Below are 22,882 nucleotides of genomic sequence, written 5' to 3'. Positions count from 1 at the left end.
CCACAGCTTCTCTGGGCAACCCGTGCCAATGTCTCATCAGTCTCATGGTGAAGAAATTCCTCTTTTTGTCTAGTTTAAATCTGCTCCTCTCCAGTTTATACCCATTGCCCCCACTCCTATCACTACAAGCCTTAGTGAACAGCCCTCCCCAGCTGTCCTGTAGCCCTTCAGGTACTGGAAGGTCGCTATAAAGTCTCCCCCAGAGCCTTCTCTTCTCCAGGCTGAGCAGCCCCAACTCTCTCAGCCCGTCCTCGTACGGGGGGGGTGTGTGTGTGTGTGTGTGTGTGCTCCAGCCCTCTCGCCACGGATGCCCTAACGCTCTCCGACGCTTTACTTTCCAACATGCGGTTTCCTTCGGCCGTTCCCACCCCGCCCCACGCGGCTGTTCTGTCGAGGATCTTTCCTTCCTGCCCCTGACTGACAGCCCGGCGCGTCCCTCCCGCGCCGCCGCGGCCCCTCCCGCGCCATGGTGCTGCCGCCGCTGCTCCGCGCCGTCATCATGGGGCCGCCGGGCTCCGGGAAAGGCACCGTCTCCGCCAGGATTATCAAACACTTCGGCATGAAGCATCTATCCAGCGGAGACCTGCTGAGGGACAACATGCAGAAGAAGACAGGTGGGAGCGGGCGGAGGCGGTGCGGCGGCGGGGATGGTCACCGCAGCATCCCCCGTCCCCATCCCCACCCCCCGAGGGACCCTTTCCCATCCCCCGAGGACCCGTCCCCACCGCCCCAGGGACCCTCTCCCACCTCCCGAGGGATCCTTTCCCGTCCTTCGTGGGACCCGTCCCCATCCCCCTTTCCCTCCCCCCGAGGGACCCACGCAGCCCAGCAAGAAGCTCCCGGGTGACACACCCCCGTTCCACCCGGGAGGGGGGAAGGTCTGTCCCCCACCCTACTTCTTTCCCTTCTTCTACACACCCACCACTCCCCATACGTAAAAAAAATTCCGTGGGCTTCTCCTGCTCCGCAGTTCCCACCTCTGTGTGTCCCAGTCTGTGTGTGAGCTATTCCCAGAGGCCACTGAAGCGGGCCTCAAGGCTTTGGCTTTGGATCCTCTAAAAGCTGTCCCTTAGCATTGTAAGAATTAATAGATAAGTTTTGCTGCAGCTGGTTTGTATGTTTAATTATCTTGTCATATAAATATGTCTTGTATCAAGAGAGAATATGAAGACAATCTCCAGGTATGGATGAATAACCTGAAAGAATAAACACTCTCTTAGAGTTACAAGAATTTATTCATATGCTTAGTTGTCTTCTAAGATATAGCTGTTTTAGGTCAAGAGAGAACCTGAAGGGAGTCTGCAGACATGGTTGGATAACCTAAAAAAATTAATGTTCTTTGAGGATTTACACGGTCTTTTGTCTAAACCTACTGCTTTTGTAAGATGCGATGACTCTTTTAGAAGGATGTCCAATTCAGGACTGAATTGTAAAATAAAAATATTATTGTCTTTGCTTCAAAGACTTTCTACTTTTCAATATTTTACCAGTGAATAAGTGTTTCTCACAGCATCCTCTTTTTAAGTGTGAATGTTGCATATCCAGGGTTTATTCCTTTTCCCTTGTTTTGTAATGCTTAGTTGCTTCCTTGTCGTAGTGCTTTTCATAAGCTCTCAGGGTTTTTTTTTTTTTGGAGGTCTTTCTGATAGTCTTCCAGCTGTAATGTCTCAAAAGGGGAAAATATTCATGTTTTTACCAGATGGAGAGAAGGAGTAGTTCTGGGCAGTCAGAGTTTGTCAGGTCTCCATTAAATAAGTAGAAGCGGAGGCACCTACAGTTATCAGCTATTCCAAAATTATAAGGCCTTGTCTCAGATGGGCAGGTGTAACTCTCCTGGTGCTTTCCAAAAACAACAGGCAAAATTTGCAGACTTCTTACCTTGAGCTTTTAAAATTGTCATTATCTTACAAGAAGCTCATATCCTGCATAGGTTTCAGCATGGTCTGTATTTGCATACAGAGTTGTTTGTATTAGGTAATAATGTGAATTATACTTACTGTATAGGCCTGTCTCGATCTCTGTCTCTCTGTTGCCACAACTCCTCCCTCTGGTAGATTTTTGCAATGGCGAAAGGTCCCCTCCTGACTTCGGCATCCATTTCTTCACGGTGGGGTTGAAAACCTTGTAAGAACCAGTTCAGGTTGCATGTGATAAGTGAGAGTATTATTATTTCAAGCACGTTGAAGCTGCAGAGGACTAATAACTGTCACTGCAATATTATGGTTAGGTAACTAGCGCACTTAGTTTTGGAAGCTTAAAAGCACATTTGAAGGTGGAAAGTTATCCGTGTTATGAATCAATCGTGAAGTCACTTCCACATCTCTTTTCACACGGACTGTGTTTGCTCTGTAAGAACAATGAGTTTGGCTTAGATGGCTGGCTTTAGTACAGCTGCTATCTACAAGTTAAACATTTGCTAGGAACACCACCTGTGCAGGCATATCTGATCACATTCATGCTTTTTCTGTCTGTTTGATTGCACAAGCCTAAGTTTTTATTTACAGAGAGTCACAAACTCAAAACTGTTGCTGTTACAAACTTTCAATGTAAGTCATACTTGGTGAGAAACAAAGCCCTTCCAGAAGATGAAGGAAACATTATTTACTAAATGCTTCAGATTTTGTGCTCTTTCAGTATGTCTTGGAAGCAAGATCAAAGAGCACCAGAATCGAGCTGAAGGTCATGTGAGAAGAGAAAATTCCAAGTGGAAATAACCCATTGCTTGATTTGAAGAGGGAGCCATGAAGTAATGGAAAGAAACGTGATTTGGCAAAGTGTTCTAGGTGTGTTAAACAGATTAAAGAATAAGAAGGAGAACCAAGATGTGAAATGAAAGTGTAGCTGGCACTTTAAAACCCTGGATGTGAGGAGAGAAGGCAGTGGAGAGTGTCAGGAATGATGAAGTTTGTTCTGGATTAGCTAGCAGGGAACTTAGAGGAATCTGCTACAGAGTTTTCATTCATTAATTTACCCAGGTGAAGCTTGTTCTTAATTCTGTTGAAGGTGAGCCACTGGTTGCAGAAATGGTCTCCGAAGAGTGTAATGAAGCTTGAGGTAGCAGGAGTAAGCTGTATGATAAAGGAGGGATGAAGACTAAAAGGCAACTCGGAGCTTTGACAAGTTTAGTCTTGGCAAGCAGTTTATGAGTTTTGATTGTAACGGAAAAGGCATTTTCCAGTTCTTTGGGAACTGAGCTGGGCAGTTAAAAAACTTTGATAATGAAATATAATTAATAATAGTCTTATGCTGCCATTTTTGGCATTTGCTGTCTTGTGAAAATGGACTTTGTTGTCTGAAAAGTCCTGTTGAACATACGAGTTAGCTTAGTGGTCTGCAGTTAATTACTGTGTTCTGCTGCTTTGGAGAGTGGAGAGTCTCTGATCACCTCTCTCCAAGACAGCTAAGCAACCTGTTGTCTGAATATGGCTAGACCTTGTTTGCTGTAATGTGGTTAGGACATAAAAATCATTTGCAAAACCATGAAATTGGAATAACTGTTATCACCAAGACAGGAAAGAAAGCTGCTTTGCCTTTAATTCCAAAGATTGCCATGCCTATAGTGGTTTTAGACCCAAGACAAAAAAAAAAAAAAAAAAAACAAACAAACAAAATGAAAACAACAAAACCTCATAAAGTCCCACCCCCAACAAAAGAGTTCAAAAAGAGGCTATGATCTAGTATACAAACTTTTTGTCCTAACATAACTATTTGAGTACATTTATGCCTCTTGGGTTTTTTTTTGTAATAGTGGCTTTCTAAACAACTTGAGGTTTGTAGAGAGAGCCAGCATGTGTCCACCTCCAATAGGACCTGTGGGCCTTGCAGCGTGCTTTACGCTAAACCTGTCAGGGTCCCAAAGCTCATCTGTCTTTCCAAAGCATGTCAGTACCATTCTCAATCAACCTTGCCTTGCCCATATTCTTAAATCATTGTGGCTAGAGCAATGCTGCAGAGTAAATTAGTAACAGATCCCAGCACCAAGTGCACATTCTATCTAGATGTAATTTATTCCTCCTCCCAGCCTACTTTTGCAGGGTATGTAGTAACAAAGTACAGAAGAATAATAAAAGAGGTATGGCTTGCTGACTTCAAAGAAAGGAGGTGGGAGGAGAATAGATAGTTTGTACCCAGACCGTCACCTTCTTTTCCACATTGTGAGGCTTATTTGAAGTGTGACCAAGGTGCATAGTGCCTATTTCTAAATGGTCTTCAAACTTTTCAAAGCCTGGCTCTAGGTGTGAACACCCAACAAAAGTAACTTCTCTACTTTTATTCTTTCTCTTTTCTTTTCTTTTTTCTTTTTTTTTTTTTTTTTTTTCCCCCGCACCAAAGCTGCTGTTTGCATTATTTGAGGGTATTTATTGCTTTTCAGTTGCTTCATCTGAAGAAGAGCCGTGGTACTATTGCACATTCCAATACTGCATCAAGCAGTGGAACTGGCATTCTTCATTGCTTTCTGCTGAAAGTGGTTCTATCCTGTGTTGGTTTGTCAGTCTATCCAGTTTTCTCTTCTGCTTAGTTTACTGTAACTAGATCTGAATTGGCTGCAAGTACAGGCTTCTGCAGAGCCAAAATAAAACCAATCTAGCTGTTATTCTGGGTGACTTACATAACTGGGTAATTGTTTCATAAATGAAGGCCACGGAGACTTTGTGCCTTGGACACAACCCAGGCAAATGAATATCTTCCCAGCTATACCCATGATCTGAGTGAACCACAACGTGCTACTGCCTGTCATGGAGGAGTAGGGTGTATTATCCACAACAGTGATATATGGATGGCATTTTACCGAGCCAGTGGGCTAAATGATTGGTATTAAGGGTTTGTCATTTCTGGGGGAAAATACTAGTGCCTGTGCACTCCCATAAATGTTTACAACATCTATAAACATCCTCTTGTAACTCTAGACATCATAAAAATATGTATCTGGCAAGCGTATCCTGCTGCATACTACTCTCTTAAATACCAAAGTAATTTCTCTTTGTAATGGAGCCATAAGTTAAACTGAGAAAATAACTTTTTTTGACAGGAAGTCTGAGGGCTGATACCTTAATGAACTTGTATCCCTTATATTTCCTTTTTTGAAGACTCCTTTACTTAATGGCCTCTCCTGATTTTACTTTTTGGAACCTATGTTTTGCATACTTACTAGTAAAATTATTTGAAGGATGTGGGGACAGAGGTGTGCTCAATGTCGTGTTGCCATCTGTGGAATTATAGATGGATCAAATTAAACTGATATATATTTGTATATTTCCAAACTGATCCTGTGTTTTTGAGTTTCAGCAAGTATGCTGTCTGTTTTGTTTGCAACTCTACTGTTCTGCACCATCCTGATCAAAACGATATTTTTGGCAGACATATGGAGTTGGGTTTTTTTTTGGCTTGCTGGAGGTCAGAGATAGTGTAATGTGACTTCTCTTACTTTTGCAGAAATTGGAATCCTTGCCAAGTCCTACATTGATCAAGGTCAGCTTATTCCAGATGATATCATGACACGACTAGTACTGAATGAGCTAAAAAGTCTAGATCGCTACAACTGGCTATTGGATGGTAAGTTAGTATATTGGCTATCACTGTATATGGAGGGATAGTCTGTACTGGAAAACTTAGAGTGCTTCAGTTGCTTGTGGATAGCTACACTCCAGTAGCCATCCTTAAGTGGTAGTAACTGGTAGACGCTATTTGTTGGCAGCTTGTGAAACTTTCAGCATCTAGTCTGCCCTAGTTTCCTTTGCTGTAAAGTGCCTTGAATATATTCCACCTTTAGACCATTACAGGGATGTTTAATTCAAATTGAAAAGGATAGTTCAGCACTCCAGTAAAATTTCAAAACAATTCTACTAGTTTCTATGCTTTATTTCCCCTAAAAATACGCATTGGTAAGTTTCATTTTTTCAAGCCTTTCCATTAAAGTCCTTGGGGAATAGAACACTTTTGAAGAGTGGGGCTGAGGAGTTATTTACATAGAAATGTAGGTATTTTATACAGCAACAGGGTAGGTATGGAAAGCAAGTACTGCAGGAGTTCAGTGTGAAATAAATCACTAACATAAATATTGCTCAAGTAGTCTAAAAGGTCTCTTTCCTCTGCTTTTTGGTTCTGTTCTCTAGAGTGAATTTTTCTGCAATTCTGCTGCATAATCTCATTGCTTCAGTGTTCATGGTAGAGAGAAAATGCATTTACTGCTTTTTTCATGAACTGAATGGCTTTTGTTACCCCAGCCCATGGGAGTACACTTAGATGTGCAGCACAAAGGTAGTGTCTGAGCTGGATGTGTGTATTTTCAGATTCTAGTCAGAATTTATCTCAGTAAATAAAAGTTGTTAGTGTGCCTTTTTATTTAGAGGGAGAGAAAAAATGGACATTGTCTCTATCCCTTAATGCTTTACTATAACTGCTTCTAGGACAGCGATCTGCTCTGGTGGCTTCAGTCACAGTCACATTCCTCCTTAGTGAAGATAAAGGCTTAATTCCCACAGTGAACAGCACAATGAAACTTAATCAATAGAGGAAAGAGTTGCAGATGTTTTTTTTAATTTAGCCTCAGGTCCTGCGTACACACAGTTCCAGCCTTGTGGATCTAGATGTCCAGCAGTATAGCTGGGCACACCTGCAACTCTTAAAAGGATGATGGTTTGGAGACAGTAAGACTATTTCTACTGCATGTTACCGTATGATGTTCTTTAAACTCTTGGAGCAGAAATTTTGTCTGCATCAGCATTTGCAAAGAGACTCAATGAATTACACTAGAGATAGCCCTGGCATAATTTGCTCTGTAGGAACAATACTGTTCTGTTGAAATACGGTAACCTGAAAGTCTTTAGTTTGATAACTGCAAGTCAGAACAAACAGCTGAAGTCAGCTAGGTCAGACTAAATAGAGTTGCTGTGCTGCCTGTACGCTCACTTAGCAAAATACCCATTTCCACTGGCTTAATGATAGATTAGTGACTTCTAGAATTGTAGGAGATGTAGCAGTCCAAGTCATGTGTTTGTGGGTAGGATAAGCTGAGATTTATGTGCTGTATAAACAGGGCACTTTTCTCTGTGTTCCCAGATCTTCATAATTCAGCACATCTTGTCAATTATTTTTTCTGTATCAAGAAAATACCACATGCAGCAAACACTGGTTCAGTTTCAATGAAATGCTTTTAAAGGCACTTTGATTTGTTGAGGAAGTTTCTCATTACTAAGTTCCAAAGCAAACTCATTTTCCAGCTGCTTAACTAGGATATGTGATGGCTGAGTAGCTTGTCGATAGTAAGAAGGAACAGTGCTGGAATCCTGTCTGTCACTCTGCTCTTAAGCTTTAGAAGCACTATGAGATAATATGAACATAAGAAAAATAGGATGAGGGCAGCTGATGACTGTGATGGAAACCAGGTGCATCAGACTTAATGCACAAGCAAAAACTTGGTCTGAGTCAATCAAGTCTTCTCTTTTGTAATGTGTTAGACAAGACACAGTAGCCCTAAGGCCAATTTTTTTTTTCTGTTATAAGGCTCATTCTTGGCTGGTTCTGTACTTAGACAATGGACTCATCAAGTCATATTGTGCAAAGGAGAGTTTATGAAGTTTGACCCTATCAGGACTTGTCTTTATGGAGATTTACGTGTTTAGTAGGATGAAAATTACAAGCTGAAGAACGTGAGACTGTACAGAAGCTTTGTGGGTAGAGCTATTTTTCCAGTGAATCTGTGGTGCAATAGCATGTTCTGAAGTAGCTTTGACGACTAAAGGTCTTGTGGTCAATTTTTCATTTTAAATTCTTTATGGCAACCTTCATTTTCTTGTTCTCTGTTTCTTTCCTGTCCTTCTTAAGTTCCACTAGATTTCTCTAGTAGTACACACTACTGGAGCAATAGAGGTCATGGGGCAAAATGCAGTGTATTTTAAGAGAAGAGACAGATTCTTGAAGCCTGAATGTTCTCACAGTCATAATCCCTGAGGATAGTTTGATATACCAGACTTCCCAGAACTCTTTCTAAAGCTACTCTTTGTTGCAAAATTAATCCTAGACTGCCTGTGGTAGATACATGGGTTTACTGCAATTGAATAAAATGGAGTTTGTAATGGTCACTCCCTTAAGCCAGACTTATACAGCTGTGTTTCTGTGTTATTCCAGACCTCTCAGTGAACTGCCTGTTGCTTTTTCGTTCACAGTATTCATACAGTGCTTTTATTTAATACAGTGGGATGTAGTAATATATAAGTATGGGTCCTTTTTGCATTTATTTGTTACACTTTTAGGAAGATGATTAGCTGTAATGAGGAAAGGGAGCTGGGAGTCCTTTAACAAATTGAAGTGTCATGACATACTGAAAGATACTTCGGAAAATCTTATGCCTCTTCAACTTTTACAGTACAATGGCGCTTTTTTTTGTGTCTGACACTTATCTTCTGTAATGACTGAATGCAAATAATTCTCACTATAACTCTGCTTTTGGATTTTTATGGAGTTGTTTCCTTTGAAAAGGTTTCCCTAGAACGGTTGCTCAGGCAGATGCCCTGGATAAAGAATGTCAAATAGACACTGTGATTGACCTCGATGTACCATTTGAGACTATAAAATGCCGGCTGACAGCACGTTGGATCCACCCTGCTAGTGGCAGAGTCTACAATCTTGAGTTCAATCCTCCCAAGGTGCAGGTAAGCAATAAACTTTCTTGTTGGTGGTAATTAAATGTTACATTGCATTTAGTAATTGCAGTAAAATATTGTCTGCCTATGTTGTTGCAAAACACTGTAGCTCAGAAGAAAAAGGCTTGTTTCATCTTTTAGGAGCACAGAACCTTTCTGAAAACACCTTGGCTCTCAGGGTAGATTAGCACCCTGGCAGAATACATTTGTCTCCGGCAGAATTAAACACCATGGTGGTTTGTTAACCCTTGTTAAAGCTGTTCACTGACTGATCTGGAATACTCTCGGTCTTGCAGAATGGTATAGGAATGGGGTGTGTTCTTAGCCTGTTCTGCAAGTTAGCAGCCTGTACAGTCTGAACTGTACAGTTTCGTTTTCCTTCCTCCAGAGGACTCATTCTTTGCATCTAGGAAGCACACCAAATCATCAGAGGAATCCACTCAATGCTTTCCCTGTATTTATATTTAACCAGGATGGGTATTCTCAAAGGAAACACTGTCATATTGCAAAATTAGACGTAGAAACTTGCCAGTTGGGGAAGTTTCTCAGTAGATCGAAGAGGTTATGGCTTGAGACATCCTGTTATAGGATGCTCTGTTATAGCAGGCCCTGTAGCTTTTTTAATTTTAGTTTTGGAGGAAAAGAGGCCAGCTGAAAATAGCCAGTAAGTCCTGGAAGTGAGCAATTGGAAACACTGCCTTTGTATTGTTTAACCACTGGCCATTTAAGTCATGGTTATCTTTAATTGTGGAAGAGCATAGGCAAGCTGCAACAGAGAATTATGAGACCTTCCAAGGAGTGGGCTTCAGCTGAAACAGCTTTGCTATTGGGAAGACACCACCCTGCCTTCCACAAATTAGCAGGCATACCAGAACACAGTGAAGTGGATTGCAGTATTTAAGTGAAACCATGTAATGGAGCTGAACAGATGAAATACCACATCTGTCTTTGTAATCTGTTAGACCTGCAAAATGTTACCCAACACAACCAAACAATTATGGCTTTAGAGTTAGCACAAGGCTGAAGGCTCGATGTTTGATAGGTAACAGTGAAGGCACCAGTATGGCTCCCTGCACAGATGCTGGAAAGAAACACTTGAGCTTTAAAATGATTGTATTATGTAAGCAAAGTAAGTTTGACCATACAGATGTTCTGGAACAGATTTTCTTTACACCTTCATGAAGAGGGAAACTTACTGAACATTCATTGACAGTTACTGATTTTTTAAAACTGATTGCCAGAATGCAAAGAAGAAAGGAAAACATTTTTTGAGGTCTGATTTGCTTTGTATTTGCAATATAACTCATGTTTCTACTTCAAATGTCAGACTTGTCTTTAGGGGAAAATGAAAATTCTGGAGGATTTAATTAATATGTAATTAATATGAGGATTTAATTTAATATGTATGAAGGAGCAAAGAGGCCCTTTTATCTGTGGTGGGTCATACGTTCTGTCCTTAGATGCACAATGGTTCAGTGCACCTAAGAAGGAGCCAACTTTTATGCCACTAGTGAGGCCTTCATAAGATATGGCAGTGGTCACTTTCTTCAGTGTTGCTGGTTTCAAGGCTTAAAAGCTCTGTAATTACCTAAAGGACTTCAGTAAGTGAGAGTAAAGTAAAAGCTGTCATAGTTCATACATTGGGTCCTTAACCGTGTTTACGGAATCATAGAAAAACTTCAGCTGGCTTTTATGTCATTATTTGTGCAGCTGTTGCTAAATGAGAATTCTTCCATTTTGTGACTTAAAATCAAAGGGCCATTACTCCTTTCCCCATATCAATATTGTCAAACAAAGGTCAAATTGGCCTCTTGCTTGTTTCCTCTTATACAGGAATGCATTACCGACAATATTGTTTTACATCATATATGAAGGTTTTATCTACATATTTCCCGTATTCAACAAATGCTGCAGAGGACAAATTAGTCAAGTTACAAAGACTTGGTTTTCATTGCAGATACTGAGAAAATGTTTTTAACTGATGGACTGTTCACTGAAAAGTCCACATCTTATATTCCAGATAAGACACAGATAGTAGCCTTTCTCTTTATAAGCAGAAATCTACACCTTAACTAACTGGAAACTGTTGATAATTTAAATAGAAAATTACACAAAACATACTAAAACACAAATATACACCAGTGTTTGCTTTTCACCATTATTAGGGTATTGATGATATTACTGGAGAGCCACTTGTTCAGCGCGATGATGATAAGCCTGAGACAGTTACCAAGCGGCTACAGGCTTATGACACACAAACAAAACCTGTTCTGGAATATTACAGGTAAGTAGTAAAATCTATTCTTCCACATTAGCATAGTAAGGAACAGATCTTTTCAGTTTTAGAGATACTGCAACAGTGAAGTTGGTGTGAGTAGCAGTATGTCTTCTATTAACTCAGTAAGAAATCAACCCAGGAAAATGAGTATGTTCCCCACTGTTGCATGAAACCTCTTCAGGAGCCTGCTTAGCAAAAGAGCCTTTCACTACAACCATATTTAGTTTTACAGAGTGCTATGCATTATTCAATACATTGCAGTATTGTTCTGAGCAATACAGCTCTGGTTAGTAAGGTAGCACACACAGTTCTGTTTTGTGGAAACTTGAACAGTTATTTCCTCTTCTGGATATGTAAGTAAGGTGTGTAAGATCCCTTCCTAACAATGGCAGGGGATCAAGTGATATGCAAATAGAAAAAAACTGTTAATGAGGATGTAAAAATGACTCTTCTCAACAGGACTGTGACAAGCACAGAGCAAACAAGACTCTGGGAATAAGTAGCTATTTGACAGTACTGCCACTTGCACTGCAAAATGACATATTATTACTTCTTTTAAGAACCAAAATTATACAGAAAGTTTTTCTTAATGTGGAGCTGCAAATATCATACTGTTAATATATGGATTATAGTAGGTCACCATGTAGAGCTTTGTAATCTTGCCTAGAAATCAGACTCTTGACAACACCCCTGAAGTGATTCTTCATCCTTTATCTCCATATCCACCATCCTTCATTATGCTTTAACAAAACTGTTCAGCAGACTGGAAGCTCCGTCTTCAGGATGGTTAAGTTTTAAATCTGGAACTCTTCTGGATTGACAATGGTTTTCCTGATTCTGATAGCTTTCTGAAAGGGAAAATGCCTCAAAGCACCACTGTAAGACAGGCTGATAATAACATACTTTACACATAAAGCTAACTACTAAAATTAATTCAGAATTACTTGATGGTGTCTGGTTCACCTGTTTGTTCTGATGTACTTCCTGTGATCCTTGAGGTCTGAGGTCACAGTGGTTTGGATGACTGCATTGGTGCTTCTTGTTTTTACCATTTATAGTTTGTTACTAAGTACTCTTGGACACTTGTCTGTTTTATGAACTGATGTGGCAAATAGCTTACAGTCTGAGGAAGAGAGTAATGCATGTCCAGCCTGCATTCCCAATGGTAAGACTGTTCATGGTGTTAAATAACATGCATATGTGCATACTCCTCCCAGAGCAATCTTTAAGTGATGTGGAGATACTGGAACAATTGGGGAATTTTACTTTTTTCATGCTTTCCTCTTTTTCTTCCTTAGGAAAAAAGGATTATTGAAATCCTTCTCTGGAACAGAAACCAATAAGATCTGGCCTCATATCTATGCTTTCCTCCAGACCAAGTTGCCAGATGTAAGCCAGGAAGATGCTGCCACTCCCAGGTGAAAATCGACCTAACGACCTAACTTCTGCTCATCTGCCAATGCTCACACTTGCTGACATGAGATTCAGCCATTGAGGATTTCTCTAAGTAGTCTACCAGACTGATCAATAATTAAAGTCTAATATTGTCCTTAACTTACATGATGATAAAACTTTATTGCCTGTGGTTCTCACTTTAATGCTGGTTTTTTTTTATATTAAAGATACCTGATTTTTATAATATAGTAACTGATTTAACAAAAGCAGCTACTCTTGTGCCTCTTATTGAGAAAATATTTATGTCTGCAAATTTGACATTCAGAATACAGCTTAATCACAAAGCACACTGATTGATTTACTCAGTCATGAACTGTTGTGCGAAGCAATGATAAGGACATGAAGGCATGTTTCTTGAACGTGTGATTAGCTGGGGCCTGTCAGAAGCCTTGAAGAACCATGACCACCATTGTGCAAAAAGCTGTTTCACACCAGAACTGGCATATATAGAGGCTGACTTCAGGGAAGACAGTCACCACCTTGTAGCTTTGCTTAGTTGATAGGCCTTATTATTACACTTGTATTTCTGCCCTCAGAACAGTTATCATGCAGGTATGAGAAATGAAGTTTCAATGATGTATAAGACATTTGGTAAGACAGTGGTCAAATTATTAACTCTTCATATTACTGTAGCAGTTTTTTGTAGCAACTGGACTGGATTTCATGAGTTCATACTACTAATTCATGTCTCTGATAAGCTCCTGCATTTATTTACTCACTAAATAATTGGAGTTACAAACCTCCACAGGCCACACTTTTTTAACAGTTTAGGTAATGTAGATGTTGCTATTTTTCAATGAATTCTCCTCCTAGCCCTTTTTTTTTTATGCTCACTAGTTTGAGAGTTTCAGGAAGAGTCAGCAAAACCTGGGGAACAAGTCTGTCTAGGCAACGTCTGAAACAGCTGTGTCATAGCACGTCCCAACCTTGTTTTGCAATGACCATTTTTGAACAGCTACAGAACTGTGGTGCCCCTTGGGACGTGGTCATTGTGGAACTCAAAGCTTTCCCGTTACTCTAAATGAACAATATGGGCACCAGCTATCACTGCAAGCAGCTTTCCTTACATTTTAAAGGAAGCCTGCCAAAAGGCTGACCACTTGTACTTTCATCTTCATAAATATCTATATGGAAGCTGTAGACTGAGTTTATAGATGTGATTCCTGAAAAAATTAATTATTAGAAAACCATAGCTACCACATTAAAACAAGAAACACAGATGTGCTGCTTACTTTTATTTATGCAATCTAATTTCAATAAAAAGCAGCTGTGCCTGGCTTTTTGCCAGCCTATGTATGTTTCAGTTAGCAGGGAAGGAATCTCATTATGATTTGATACTTATTCCCACACCATCCAATTTTCAGTCCTTAGAAACTTAAAAAAATAACTTTAATTATATCACAGATTGCTAGAGCAATGTGGTTCTCCTGCTAATGGCAGCAATTGCAAGTCACTGTGCTACACTGCCCTTACTAACCTTGTATATCACATACAGTTAAAAAACAACCTGTTATTAGCTTCCCTCAGGTTCTCTTAAAAGTTAACAAATTATTAAGTAGGCAGCAGTGTCTACTTATCCTCTCTGGAGTTGCCTGTGAAATATACAAATAAAATAATTTAAAAAATTGCTTTACTTGTGTAAAGGAGGCTACCTCTAATCTGCATCTGGGACACTGCTGCTGCATCCTCAGTCTGTCTGCAAAAGAACATGTGAAAAGCTACTTCCATCAGTGGATCTGTATTTCCTACTTCTGCTACTGCATTTGTACTGATACTAGTTCTGGCATGTACTGCAGACTTTTTCCCTGTCTCTGCTATAGTCGAAACCGAAAATTACTGGATCTCAGCCTGAATTAGTAACTGTATGTAAACTGTGTTCATCAAACTACTGAAATCTAGATACCTTCCATACCTTACATAAAATCAGAACAACACCATAAGGGGCTGAGAGTGTGTACCAGTGCCATTATTTTAGATACGAGCTTCTTTCACTGGAGTCTTCCAACTGCTCTATACATTTCTTATAGATAGAACTGTTTTAATAGCAGCAAGTTAGAAAAGCGCAGTACAATTTTGGATTGCAGAGGTTCTGTGGAAGGCCTTGTTTAGAAGCCGGATTTGGATTTTCAGCTCCTGCAACAGGAAACTTGTAATGATTTTCCACTTTACTTGTCTGAGTTGGAAATACCAGAAACCCACTTTAGCTTAGTAGCACATGAAATACTTTTCAAACCCTGCGTGACACTTCATCCTATATGAACTATGACAAAGCTTTTTGTTTAAACTGAAGTCTTACCCTTGTACCTCAAGTTACTTCCATCCCCTCTATCAAATACTTCTCCTTAGAATACGTCTTGGTTTTAAAAAAAATCTGAAATTGGCTTTATGAACAAGAAGAGACTTAGACTATCAGTAATCATAAAACCCAGCACTCATATGAACACACACATTGCTTATATTTTAGGATAAAACCAAGTTATGTTTAATGAAAGCACAATGTAACATTTAAATCCCCTTAGCAGAGGTAGAAAGCCAGTGTTTTAATCTATTCCATTCAGATCTGAAATACTGATACCAGACACTGATTTATTGCTATTAGTGATAATCAAATTTTGAGAGCTTATAATGTCAGTAAGGTAGCATGAATACAGTTGTGATCTCCAATATCCATAGACTAAAACATGTCTACATCTGTAGTAAGACAATAGCAGATTCTACCAAGAATCTACCATTTCTTGTAAACATTGTATTTGTGCAGATTTTTTTTTCATACTTTAATTTCTAAAGTCATGAAAGGCAAGGTTAGTAGCAGAAAACACATCCAGTTTCACATTCGGCAATATGAGAACCCTGCTCTTCAAGAACAACCAAAAAAAAACCTAGCAGCACATTTTCAAACAATATTACAAGTTTTTCTGAATTACCCACCCTTCAAAATACCATCCCCTCTAAAACCAAACAACAACAACAAAAAAAACTGACACCAAAAATAAAGTGCAGTACCCAGAAAAATAAGTGTCAAGAAAATAGCCACGTTTGTTTCTTCAGAAAAAAAATAAAAACGAAACTCCACCCCCCCAAAAAAAGAGTACTTGGCCTCAGTCTTAAGAGTACTATACTGTGTCCATCATTTTGGATTCTTCTTCATCTCTTTGTATCACAGAGTTTAAACTGCAGGCTTCTGTGTTTATGGAACCTTGTAGGTCACTTGTGTTCTGCAACACATGAAAAATTGACAGCTTAATTTTCCGTAACTGTATATAGGAAGGGAGAGAGAGAAAGAGAGAGAAACATATTTTCGCTTAAATTGGACTCTTCCTGTTATTCATCTTGAGAAGACAAATTTGCAATAGGAAGGAAATAAGCTCTGAAAGTCATCAACTTATAGTACCTCACTGTGTCAAGAAACTTCTTTACATTTGCTTGCATAGCTTCTATTTGGTCTTAATATTTCTAGCACTTGGCTGCACATTTACTTAGAATTCAGCTGTTGGGACTTTATTTGAAAGGTGCTGTAACCAAATTATTTCAAATAAGTAGTTTCAATTGTGATTTCTTCCCCAGTACCACGTCTGGCAGTATTTTAAGTTGCCTCTTCATTCCACAATGTAGCTATCACTAGTAATGTGAAAAAAGACCCAAGTATCCTCAGTTTCCTTTTATTACAACAGGAGACTTCCCTTAGGCTTGGCTTACCCTAATGATGCCGTGAATAGGACTTATTACTTTACACTATGTCATGGTTTAGCGCTCAAACCACAACACACTGAAGGCTCATTTCACTGCTTGTGGTAAAGACTAAACACAATTCTAGCATCTGATCAGTTCTATCATGTGGTGTTTATTTTAAGCATGAAAATACAAGGACACTGAACCCTTCTGAACTTACGCTGATGCTTTCTGAATTCCAGCAAGTAAAGATAAAGCCCATACATGCCTTGCATATTGATGATACTGCATGATATATCCCGAGCACTAGCTCTTCAAGGAATAATCCTCTTGATATTTCAAGAAGGTACAACTTCTCAAGGCTGGACAGAATCCTGTATTAGTTAAATTAATTTCTAGAAATAATAAACCTACCTGTGAAAAAGATGCCAGTTGTCCTGCAAGACCAGGATTGACACTGAGATCATGTAGTAACATAGTTTGAAAGCCATGTGATTGTGACCAGATTCTCACTCTCGTCTTGAATGCCTCAAGTTCACTTTTAAAAGCCTCAAAATAGCCTTCTCCTGTCTACAAAGAGAAGATAAAAATATTTGCACTTCATGCAAATTTACTTTTGAGTTGTATGTGTACGCAGTGCTGAAAAAAAATGTAGTAATGTATGTTTTACCTTTTGGGGAATAACAACGATGAAAAACTCAAGAATAGTGTTAGTCAATTTAAAATGAAATTTCAGAGAGATTTAACTTTAAGACAATCTGTAGTGTTTATATGTAGAAGCAAAACGATTTATCGAAGGATATGTAAAAATAAGTCTAATTTTAACCCTTCCTTTATTTCAAGTGAGAAGCTAGTAACCTTAGAAGAACAGGTGCTTTGTAGTAGCACTCTGGTCAAAAGTAAAGCACAAGTTGATTCACACTTTAACTGGACCCCTTTAGGCAATACTGAGATCCACCAATCTTGAATAACTGAATACAGTCTACAGTAAACTACAGTTTCAGTGTTCCTTCATTTCTCCTGCATAGCTCTGGATTTCTTTATTTTGGTAACGAGAAAGCAACACTATTTTGGGTCCCACTGTGCACTGCAGTTGCAATGGTAAATTATGACCATATGTAAGTACACTGTAAAAAACCACAGGTGTTACTGGCCAAAATCAGTCTTTAAACTGGTCTGTTTGCTGTTGTTACTTAGTTAATATTTGTGTATAACATTCCACTTGTCCCTCTGCTCTATCTTGCTTTCCCTCTGGGATAAGCAAAATCCACAGAAATTTCGTTTTCAGAGTTGGAATTACACCAAAATAGTCTTTCCCTAGATTGCCAACAAGACACTTTCCCATAAGCCTGAGTCAGTCAGTCATTCAGTCAATTAAAATATTTAGCCTCTTATGGTCAGGAAGAAACTTTCTCTAAAACACTGGTTCCCTTGCACAGCATCCAGAATTTCTCCCATCATTACACAAATTGACTTACTTTGGCTTTTTGGAAAAATAGACGAAAACAGCCTCTTGGATCCACATTACAGCTTCTGGCAATTTCTATAATAAACTGCATTACAACTGCTTGGTGTGCTACTTGCTCCATCAAAGCTCTTTTCTAGTTAAAAAAAAAAATATGATTTAAGGATATTTTATATCATATTTCTAAAAATTCAGCATAATTTCTTTTTCTTTGAATTCCTAAACAGATGAGAACTGATGCTCACAGAAGCAAGGGGACTGATAATAGCTATAACTAGACCTATATGTGACAGCACACTATAGTGTTTTGCTTCTGTGAAGAGAGGAACAACAGTTTAAACATCTAATCAAGTTTGTCTGCTTTTCTGTACTGCAAAGGAGAAGCTGTATGCTTTCAAACAGTTTAAACATCATCTTCATACCTGTTCAGCTTCTAGATGAAAACACCACAACATGAGATATCTAGATGTTTCTTCACATACAAGATATGGGTGATCAGACAAAAATCTTTGACTATCATCCCATCTGCTCAGCATACCTAATGAGAGAAACATAGTTAGGATATTATAAATGGATAAATAACTTAATGCAGTAAGGAAGTTACTTGCACTGATACCCACGCATACGTAACACCTTTGCAATTCTATAGTCTCAGAATGACAGCATGCAGCTAAATCTAGGGGTTTTATTTATACATTAAACCAACACTAAAAGAGCATTACCAGCAGATATAATCAGACTTTGAAGATACTAAAAGTAGATTTTAACATCTGAATTTCCTAAATTTTAATGCATCTCTAGCAATTCTGCCACGTTATTTTTAATCAGTTCTCATAGACACTAATAAAGTTGTGTAGGTATCTATTAGCTTCACTATCAAATAGTTTAAAAAAATTATGGATACGAATTTACATTCTACAGTGATTCTGACAAACAAAATCCTCTAAATGTTTGTAAATAAGAATTCAAAGAAAAGAATGTGTAATCTGTCAAAAATAAAAGTGCTTCTAACACATGGTTTGCTATATTTTTCAGAAATTTGTATTTTATTATAGGAACAGCTTGATATCAAAAAGCAAAGCCACATCAGTATTGGAAAGTTAACTAGGAGATTCAACTATGATAGCATGAAGCTCTTCATGTAAAAAGCCAAGTTTAAAAATCAGAACCCAATACACAGACCACTTCTTAAAGGTACAAAAAAAATTGGTGATGTTCTGTAATAAGATTGTTTCTGTAACAGCTTAATCTGAACTTAGACACAAAGTAATTTTGCCCAACTCTTATCTAGGAAGCCTGCAAGAAAGCCTTGAAACTGTACAAAGAACTGAATTTTGCCAGCTCAGTTCTGTTCTTGATTGTTCTGAAATTCCAAATATGCCTATACTATATCATGGTCTGAAAGCAGCCTGTAACTAAGTGGAAAAATCTTCAGAGAACCATGAAAACTTCAGATTACTTTACAAGATTTTCTTTGATGCTTAAGTGAATTCAACAATTATGATGGAGCTAAAGTGACACCTAGTGGATAATTAAATATAATTTTAAGAAACGGACAATTCCATGCACACAGACTCTCAGCAGGTGTTTACATATGTTTCCCTTTAATCAGTCATTACTTTTGTAGCTTAACAGTCACCAGAAAAGCATTTATTAGAAGGAGACGGCTACAGAGGATCCCGTGTGTTTTTATATGCATGACTTATATAGCCATGAATGTCCCTGTCTTTTTCCACTGAACAGCAGAAAAAGCTACTAGAACTTTAGTTTTCAGGGCTTTAGCTCATTTGAGTATTAATTTTTTTTTTTTTTTTAAAAAAATATAAGTTCTTATTGGCTACAGGAACTAACACGCTTCTACAGTTTACATCTTACATCACTTCAAAATTATTATCTGTCCTGATAAAATAAAGCTGAACAGTATGTTAGGCAGGTTTTTCTCTTATTAGTACTCATTCTGTACAATAAGGTGCAAACCTACATAAATTCTTTATAAGTTTGAACTGCAAAATGTTGGAAAAAGCAGACTCACCAAAGTGTCTAATCTTTTGTTCATGTTTTTGCATAAGTGGTTCAGACACATCTTCATCTTCTATTTCTTTTTGATTAATAAAACTCTGAGGAAGAGAAAAATTGTATTATCACAGAAACTCCACACACATCTTTTCGTGATACATAATATCATATTTTAACATGTTACTATTTAAAAGGTTATGTTCTAATTTTAGAGTCATGTCATACACTTCAGAAGGTTTTCTTTTTAAAAGTGCATTACCTAATAATAGAGTTTAAAAGTCTCATTACAGTCTACCGACTAAAGAACTCTGGGAAACCTCTGTCATTGGGTAGGAATTAAGTGATCCATCAACAAGGAGAATCAAGTACATTGCAGCCTGGATTCAGATAAATCAGTGAAATTATGAGATGTGCTAGCTGTTCAAATTAAATTGTGAGATCAAAGCTAAGATTCTACTATAAAAAAAGTTTGTGCTAAATAATCTGTATTACAGTAGTCTTTAGTAGATAAAAAGTTAAGTGTTTCACATTATAAGAATTTGGCACAATAGAGAAGCACCCTCTTCATGCAAAGAAATGATTGTTCAGCCCATTTGGCAACACTTACCCTACATAGAATAATAGTGTATTTTGGATTGGAAGGGACATTTAAAGGTCATGTTATTCCATTCCCTCCTGTCATGGTTAGGGACATCTTCCACCGGATAAGGTTGCTGAAAGCCCCACTCAGTCTGACCTTTATTGCTTCCAGGGGTAGGGCACCTACAACTTCTCTGGGCAACCTGTTCCAGTGTTTCACCATCCTCATTCTATAAAATTTCTTCTTTATATCCAATCTAAACCTACCCTTTTTTAGTCTAAAACCATTGCCCCTTGTACTATTGCTACAGGCAGCATAAAAACATCTCTCTCCACCTTTCTTAGAAGCTCCCTTCAAGCATTAAAAGGATGCACTAAGGTCAATAAAGTCTCCCTGGCACCTTCTCTTCTCCAGGGGGAATAATCCCAACTCTCTCAGCTTTTCTTCACAGGGGAGGTGTTTCATCCCTCTGACCATCTTTGTGGCTGTCCTCTGGATGCACTCCAATAGGTCCATGTCTTCCCTATACTGGGGACTCCAGAACTGGACACAGTACTCCAGACTGAGTATCACCAGAGTGGGGCAGAGGGGGAGAATCACCTCCCTCTACCTGATGACCACGCTTCTTGTGATGCAGCCCAAGATATGGTTGGCTTTCCAGACTCTGAGTGTGCGTTGTGGGCTCGTATCTAATACTTGGTGACCCACACAAGTACTGATTGACATTTTCGGTAGAGAAACGTAATTCAGATCTGCAGTATGAGTGCAGCTTGCTCCCATTCATGAGGCAAAGTGAGAAAAAAAAACTCAACCCATTTAACACATACTGTGGTTTTGTGCTGTACTGGACACAGAAGACACTCATGCACACTGATATGGGTCATACCTTATTAAATACCTCCTTACTAACAGGATCTGTGTTCCATAGATTCTGTCTTTCCCTCTGGTTTAGCGCTTCTTCTTTTCTTCTCCACTCTTCCTCCCTCCATCTTAGCTCTGCAGCTTCAGCCTTTGCTTGAGCAGATTCCTGATCGCGGGACTCTGAATTATGCAGTGCTAAGCTACCAAGTTTTTGCTGGGCTTCTGCTAGGTTCCATGTGCATTCTACAGAGTGCTTCACGAACTCACTTTCTTTTTGGCAGGCTAATTCAATCCCTTGGCTGTATGTCTGTGAGGAAAATCAGATGTGCTATTTTTGGAGGGAAAACTGACATTTTACAGTTTGTATAGGAGCAGACAGGCCCAAATCCCAAAGATAATGCATCTGGCAGGCAACTTAGATATGCAGCATTATATTCATAAGAGTGATGAAACATGGTATTGTACTGCTAGATTTTCAGAAAGAGATTTCTAGTTCAAGCTGTCTTAATTTTTGCTCAGTAAAAATACTTCTGATACAGCTGAAACGCCTCTGGCAATCTTCCGGCTGTGATGTTGGCAACAGCTGAATAGTCTGAATATATACTTCTGAGATGAAAGTATTGGTTTTACAATGCCAGATCTAAACAGTAAAGTAACTGCTGCTGCCTGCATTCCAATATGGATTACTACCTAACAGATGGCCAACATCTTCCCTTCAGCTGATGGTGAAGGTGGAATTCAAGTTATGAAGTGGCTGAGGCCCAGCACAAGCATATGCTCCTTTTGGTCAAATTTATTGAGGAGGTCATGACTCATAGCTGGGGAAAAAAAGTCAGCCCTTAAGCTACAGTGCTTATGTCACTTCCAGGTGTGTGCTGGGAATTTGCACACAATAACTTACAAAATTGTTATCTTATTTATATAAAAGCACATGCCATGCCTTCCCATAAAGACTGGAAAAAGACACACATAACGCCTTAGCTCCTCAGCCTTCCGTTGCTGTATTATTGGTAGAAATTTGTTATGCTGATAACCTCTGGCTGAGTGACACGAAGGACAACATGAACTGTGAAATATTATTTGAAGGAAACTTTAATGCGGGGACATCAATGTTCTTGTGTTAATTTTGTTTGGGAATTGCAGCATTTTAATTTTTTTTTCACATAACAAGATGAAAATTTCCCTGTTTGAAAAACTAACGTCATGGCAGCTTCATGCAAGAACACACACACAATCCTTGGCAACGTATTTACCAAACGCTGTCTCGCCCCAGCCAACCGGGAAACAAAACCGCCTACAGATCCGATTTCTAGGCGTAAGGATGCCGGGATAACTTCAGCCCGGCTTCCTGCACATTGCTCGTCAAACGTGGCACCGTTGCCGGCAGCAGGCGCCAGCTCCCCCCCGCCGGCAGCGCCTCTGCCCGCCCCGCAAAGAGCCGGCACTCCCGCATCCACCGCCCCAGCCTCCGCCGCCACCCACGCCCCCGCCGCCCGCTCCGAGGCACCGGCAGCAGCGCTCCGGGGCGAGGAGCGGCGCCGGGGGGAAGACACGGAGGTACCTGCGCTTCCGACAGGCGCTGCCGGGAGGCGGAAGCCCGGCCCCGCTCCTCGTCCTCCTCCGACGGGGCGCCGCCGTCCCGGAGGCCCGGGAGCCACAGCGCCATCCCCCAACACCGCCCAACCGCCTCACCGGAAGTGAGGCAGCAGCCCACTTCCGGCATACGAGACGAGCAGCCACGCACCGCCCCCGGCGGGCGGGGCTGAGGGGGGGCTGTGCTGGGCTGGGCTGTGGTGGGGGGGGCTGTGTTCTGGGGAGCTGTGCTGTGGGGAGGCTGTGCTATGGGGGGCCTGTGCTATGGGGGCCTGTGCTATGGGGGGCTGTGCTGTGGGGGGCTGTGCCGTGGGGAGGCTGTG

At 39.8% G+C, this 22,882-nt stretch overlaps 2 protein-coding genes across 3 annotated transcripts; one reads left to right on the top strand and one right to left on the bottom strand.

Moving 5' to 3' along the window:
- The first annotated feature begins 333 nt into the window (after window positions 1-333).
- On the top strand, window positions 334-13,824 carry AK3 (adenylate kinase 3). Its single transcript, XM_054054358.1, has 5 exons — window positions 334-614; window positions 5,434-5,553; window positions 8,479-8,651; window positions 10,808-10,926; window positions 12,219-13,824. The coding sequence occupies exons 1-5, from the start codon at window positions 467-469 to the stop codon at window positions 12,340-12,342; spliced, it is 684 nt and encodes a 227-aa protein (XP_053910333.1). The 5' UTR covers window positions 334-466; the 3' UTR covers window positions 12,343-13,824.
- A 1,032-nt stretch (window positions 13,825-14,856) lies between these two features.
- CDC37L1 (cell division cycle 37 like 1, HSP90 cochaperone) lies at window positions 14,857-22,662 on the bottom strand. Of its 2 annotated transcripts, XM_054054356.1 has the most exons (7): window positions 22,528-22,662; window positions 20,992-21,273; window positions 19,542-19,626; window positions 17,932-18,047; window positions 17,523-17,645; window positions 16,459-16,614; window positions 14,860-15,590 (listed from the first exon to the last, which is right to left on the bottom strand). In XM_054054356.1, exons 1-7 carry the CDS (start codon window positions 22,630-22,632, stop codon window positions 15,489-15,491), a joined length of 969 nt encoding a protein of 322 aa, XP_053910331.1. In that variant the 5' UTR covers window positions 22,633-22,662; the 3' UTR covers window positions 14,860-15,488. The 2 variants fall into 2 exon arrangements, with proteins under 2 accessions (XP_053910332.1, XP_053910331.1); XM_054054357.1 differs by lacking the exon at window positions 20,992-21,273 and having other exon boundaries at window positions 14,857-15,590.
- Between the last annotated feature and the right edge of the window lie 220 nt (window positions 22,663-22,882).

This window comes from Cuculus canorus, chromosome Z, assembly GCF_017976375.1.
Source record: "Cuculus canorus isolate bCucCan1 chromosome Z, bCucCan1.pri, whole genome shotgun sequence".
In the NCBI taxonomy this organism is placed as follows: domain Eukaryota; kingdom Metazoa; phylum Chordata; class Aves; order Cuculiformes; family Cuculidae; genus Cuculus; species Cuculus canorus.
This window is presented reverse-complemented; position numbering and strand designations above follow the sequence as displayed.

What these genes read in the sequence shown, in the direction of transcription:
- AK3 (XM_054054358.1), top strand. Translation starts at nt 467, where the DNA reads ATGGTGCTGCCGCCGCTGCTCCGCGCCGTCATCATGGGGCCGCCGGGC. An exon ending in CAACATGCAGAAGAAGACAG is followed by an intron (nt 615 to 5,433) that starts GTGGGAGCGGGC and finishes TTACTTTTGCAG; the next exon opens with AAATTGGAATCCTTGCCAAG. An exon ending in CCTGTTCTGGAATATTACAG is followed by an intron (nt 10,927 to 12,218) that starts GTAAGTAGTAAA and finishes TTTCTTCCTTAG; the next exon opens with GAAAAAAGGATTATTGAAAT.
- CDC37L1 (XM_054054356.1), bottom strand. Translation starts at nt 22,632, where the DNA reads ATGGCGCTGTGGCTCCCGGGCCTCCGGGACGGCGGCGCCCCGTCGGAG. An exon ending in TTCATCTAGAAGCTGAACAG is followed by an intron (nt 17,646 to 17,931) that starts GTATGAAGATGA and finishes TTTTTTAACTAG; the next exon opens with AAAAGAGCTTTGATGGAGCA. An exon ending in AACTGGCATCTTTTTCACAG is followed by an intron (nt 15,591 to 16,458) that starts GTAGGTTTATTA and finishes CATGTGTTGCAG; the next exon opens with AACACAAGTGACCTACAAGG.